The following is a 4994-nucleotide window of genomic DNA, read 5'->3' on the forward strand; positions in this document are numbered from 1 at the left end:
CTAGTTCGAGCCTTGCTTTGTTACTAAAATTGGGAAATGACTACAGGAAGGAAAAATGCAAAAAAGTTTCAGAAACTGGAAAGGCTGCAGGAAAGAAAAATGCAAGTAAGTTTCAAAGACTGGAAAGACTCTGGTTGTTAGGAGTGCAAGTAAGGTTTGGGATGCTCCTTCATTGGTCCGGACTACCGGTTTCCTAAATCTCGAAACTTCCATAGTCATCTTTTCATTTCGGTCAAAATGTTTTTCTCACTTTGCTGTCAAAGTTTGGGAAATTTTCAGCAACACCCTAATAAGGCTATGCAAATTTGCTAGCAAAGCATACTATTGCACAAACTTAAGAGATCTTTTTAAAATTCAGATTTATTGGCTCTCAGCAATGCAGGAAACAATAATATTACATAATGTAGCATTGCTGAAAACCTAAGATTAAAATTGGGCTTAAGGTGAAAGTGGTCCTAACCACATTCCACAAACATCATTAGTGGGGCATAATTTTTATTCAAGAAATGTAAACAGTGAGAGATGTGTTGTTTTGTCTTCTATCCAAGTAGTTAAATCTAAGTTGTAAAAACCATTATTACCTTATGTATAATGGAATAATTAACAAGTACCAATTCATGGTAGGACATGAGGGGACAATAAATCTATGCAAACTAAAAGGTTCAATTCGTAATTTTATACTCCAAGGCTCAGGGGAACAATATCTTCACTTAAATATACATTCCTCCTATATTAGAATAAATAAATCACCCATGAATCTCCCAATCTAGTAGGCTAAAACAGAAAGATGATTAATATGCACAACATTCACACCATCAACTGAGGTTATCCAAACTGAACTATTTCCTCTCCCTAGCTGCAGGACCTTTGTATCCCTATAGTTGGTCTTCGCTACCTTCTCAATAGAAACTCTTTTACCAAAAAGACAAAAAGAACAAATGAGGTAACCCAAGACATGAAAGAGAGGGGGAGAGGGGGGAGAGGGGGGGAACTATTATTCCTCAGGGAAATTGAGGCATGCCAATTTTCCAGTATAACAAACAGTTGGTTCACTTTCATTCTTCATCTACTGTAAAATCAGGCTCCATTGGTTTCTGCAATGAACGAATAATTGCATCTGACCGACACAACTTGCCTCCTCTCCCCATGGCCGTGGGGCTCTCCATAGCTCTAAGTTTAGCTGATTCTCTCTGCTTCTTAAGCCGTCGCCATGCTGCTTGTATGAAACATGCAGCCCATGTGCGCCAATGATGAGAGTAGAACCGAAACTTATGTCTCAGCTTCTTGCTATGGAGTCTTCGGAATTGTGAAGCTACAAACCTCAAGTCCTCACCTACGAGTGCAAATGTCTCAACCTCAGAAATTGCCTTTACCGTCCTAGTAGATGATGGAAGGTTGACAATCGGACGAGGGTCCAAGGCCCATGTTAGCAGTTCTTCACCACAAAAGTCACCGGGGCCAATGCGACATATATTGAAGAAACCGCTTCGTCCACCATTGGTAGTGAATGAGTCTAGGTTACCCCGAATGATGAAGTACATCTCATTGACAGGGTCACCCTCACGCACTAGGCATGTCCCCTGCGTGCATAGAGCAGGCTTGAGTCTCTCACATATGGCATCCAACATCCGCTCATCCATTTGATCAAATAGTGGAACCTGTTTTCATTTCATAAAGCGAAACTCAAATCTAATGAGCATTAAGTAGAAGTAAATTTTCATTTTTATTGACAACGACTGACTTACTCGTCGAACAAGATCTAAGCAGAGGTGACGCTTGATGTCTCTTCGGAGGTCCAATGGTAGACCTTTGAGAATGGCTTCTTCGTCAACTCCTCGTGTTGCAATCCACTTGTATTGGTCATATCTTCGTACGCACTGCCTCAATTCTTGTGGTAGCTGCCTATGATGCATCCATTGCTCCGTATCTGTTCTCCTAATCCTCCACTCTTCCAATCGAATAGTTGTGGATTGGAGATATGTCTGTTTAACATGATGATTTATGGAATATTTAAGATGGAGGAGGGACAGAGCATATACCGAATAGATTAACATTCTTACATGCTTGACTTACTTGCATATTTCCAATGAGCAATGCAAACAGCACCAACCCAAGAATTGCACTAATGATTGCAAAAATTATTTCTCCAACATAAGTGCTTGTCATGAGATTCTGTCCTAAAGAACTGCAAAGTGATAGATTCAAGATTAGGTAGCATATCCTATGGTTAATGAATTTAAACGAGAGTAAAACAAACTACCTACCTCAAGTTTCTAAGACCCCACCACAGACAGTAGAAGTATCTGCTGAAGAATGACAAGGAGGTAACTCCAGAGGTCACCGCATCAGCATAGATACCAAACTCAAAGAAGCCGTTGTTGGGATCACATAGATTTGTGATGTTGCTTGACTCAAACCAATGGAGCCTGTTAGGATTAGCCTTCAGATGACAGTCCAAGAAACTATATTTGCAATATGGGTTTTGAAGGTTGCAGACTTTTCTCCAGCATGCTTCTTGTCGCTCAATTGATAAAAGGTACCAGGAGGCTCCTAATACCTATTCAAACAACTATAGAACTTAGAAAAAATAATTAAAATGAGATTGTGGCTAAACCAAGACATACTTATAGATGCAGCACTGATGACTAGTGCTTGCAAAACCATTCCGTTCAAGACACTAAATCTAAGTGATAGAACATGTGAGGTTAGAATTAAAAATTTTCACTATGTAAGACTTGCTTCTATTACAAGTTCCAGTTTCAATAGACAAGCAGAAAGAAAACAAATGGTCTTACTTACATGGCTTGCTAACATGTACAGCATCAGGTTATAAGCCGCCCCTGCCCATACTGTCTCCGTTACAACCCCGGTGGACTTTATAATTTGTTGTGATAGTGGAAATATGAGATATAACCTTGGAAGGTATTGGAAGACAATGATGAAGCGAAGCATATTTTTGGTATGGATCGTTGTTGAACCATTTAGACTCGGGATTACAACCCAAATTAACACCTGGAAATAAAGCAACATCATATATGGAATTGGAAAATTGAGATACTAAGCCATTACTATCGTAAAAGAAAATAGAGCAACATACATACCTGTGGAAGGGGTAGAGCAGCCAGAAGGTCAATCCAGAAGCTCTTGGCTAAGTACCTAGACGCAATCTTTTTGGGGTCAACAACAAGCTCCCCTCTTCCAAATACACGAGAGGAAGGAGCAACGTAAGCTGTTCGAAGTCGAACAAAAATCTGAATGAAGTAAAACACATCTCCTATCAAGCGTAAAACAGTAAGTGATACTTCAAGTTGCATCCCTATGTCTATGCACACCTCCTCTTTCTGAATCCCTGGCAAGTAAAACAACAGAGGATCCACAAAAAGAGAAATTAAACAAGCTACCAAGAAAATCCTATTCCATCTACGTATCACAGGTCCTCGAGGATCCAATATCTTCTTGTCTACTTTCTCATAGTCCTCAGAGAACACTCTGGACAATACTTTAGATTTCAAGGACCTTCCAGTCTTCTCCTGCATATTCCTATCAACTTTCTTACAGCTTGGTTCTGATATCTGTTTCCAACCAATCTTCTGCATGAGCTTAACCGCATTGTCTCCATTGGTCTTGAATTTTGCTTCTTCAAGATCATCTTGAAATCTGATCATCAAATTTAAAATTTGGGGTAGGCAATTTAGAAACTTGTCAAGTGAGAAAGCCTTAGCCATTTAATCAATCTGTATATGATCTAAACAAATGCAAAGAACAGGGATTGTAATGCTGTAAAGAACAAACCATCCCAGGAATCAGCTAGAGATTGAATTGATACAAATTGCAGAAAAGAAATTGTATAGGACAAACCTTAATGATTTAGAACTTCCATAATCCATGGCAGTTCCTCCTTCAGTTAGTTAATTGATGGTAGAAAGCATCTTCTTCTGGTATATAAGAAAGACAAAAAAAAGTTCACAGATACGAGGTCATAAACCACCAGAAAACGATGGGATTTGAGCAGTCAGCCACAAGAAATAAAGGGACCCTCTTCTCTTAGCTTTTCTTTAACCGTCAGGAATCATGTGACATGGAAAAAAATGTATCAACTTGGATAAGAAGCGAAACTGTGAGGCCTCACTCCTTTAGAGTCAAAAGTGCAGGTCAAACATGTGACAGATCCTCTAGATCACTTTTCTTTAAACAATGACTCCAAAAAAGAACTATCTACCGGTGTTGCTTTCCCCAAGAATCCTGGCTTTCCCTAATCACTCTCAATTGTGGGCCAAAAATTTTTTAATAATAATAATTATTATTATAATTGAAAACATAAATAACCCCATAATTATCAGATGTAATGAACGGAAAAACTGCAATACATTTGATAGTTGGAAGACTAACCCTCTAGTTCTCAACATCAATTAATTTTACCTCCAATGACAGGAACGCAAAAACAGAATTATTAGTGAAAGATTGAAAAGTGGAGGCAGTTATTTGTGTTGAACAGGAAAGAACAGAGAGACCCAAATGCAGTTTTACAAAATTAAGATCAAATGGGATATTTAATGTGGGTTTAACAGAAAGGGTCCCAGATAGAAGACGATAATACAAATTATGACATGAAACCGATTCTACTTTCTGGGTTTTCTTCTTCTTCAGGGAAATAGACAAAGAGTGCAATCGTAAAGCAAATGAATGAAAGAACAAATGTAGGCTAGATTAATCAACAAAGAAAAAGAAAAAGAAAAAGAAAAAGAAAGAGAAAGAGAAAACAAAGGGGTTTAAACTCACAGACGTTGTTTTCGTCCCCACCAACGTATCTCTTCCTCTTAGTTCATCAATTTCTCTAGCTTCTAGAAACTATCCACTTCCCAGTTCTCAACACTTCACTCTATCTCTGTAGATAGAACCATTGGTTTTTCACTCAGAAATGTTTGTTTGAGAAAGAGAAAGAAACTAGAAGTGGGACCCATGAATCTCTTGAGACCTTGCTGCTATTGAGTGAA

The 4994-nt window shown here is 38.6% G+C and overlaps 1 protein-coding gene across 2 annotated transcripts; it reads right to left on the reverse strand.

Annotated features, from left to right (window-relative positions):
* Positions 1-624: 624 nt before the first annotated feature.
* On the reverse strand, positions 625-4994 carry LOC149021916 (protein CNGC15b-like). Of its 2 annotated transcripts, none has more exons than XM_089150094.1 (8): positions 4784-4994; positions 3859-3935; positions 3102-3657; positions 2800-3012; positions 2265-2557; positions 2074-2185; positions 1746-1982; positions 625-1658 (listed from the first exon to the last, which is right to left on the reverse strand). In XM_089150094.1, exons 2-8 carry the CDS (start codon positions 3885-3887, stop codon positions 1056-1058), a joined length of 2043 nt encoding a protein of 680 aa, XP_089006220.1. In that variant the 5' UTR covers positions 3888-3935; positions 4784-4994; the 3' UTR covers positions 625-1055. The 2 variants fall into 2 exon arrangements, with proteins under 2 accessions (XP_089006220.1, XP_089006219.1); XM_089150093.1 differs by having other exon boundaries at positions 4780-4994.

The sequence above is a fragment of the Hakea prostrata genome, chromosome 3, assembly GCF_041222555.1.
Source record: "Hakea prostrata isolate BN-2017 chromosome 3, UWA_Hpros_2, whole genome shotgun sequence".
NCBI lineage: Eukaryota > Viridiplantae > Streptophyta > Magnoliopsida > Proteales > Proteaceae > Hakea > Hakea prostrata.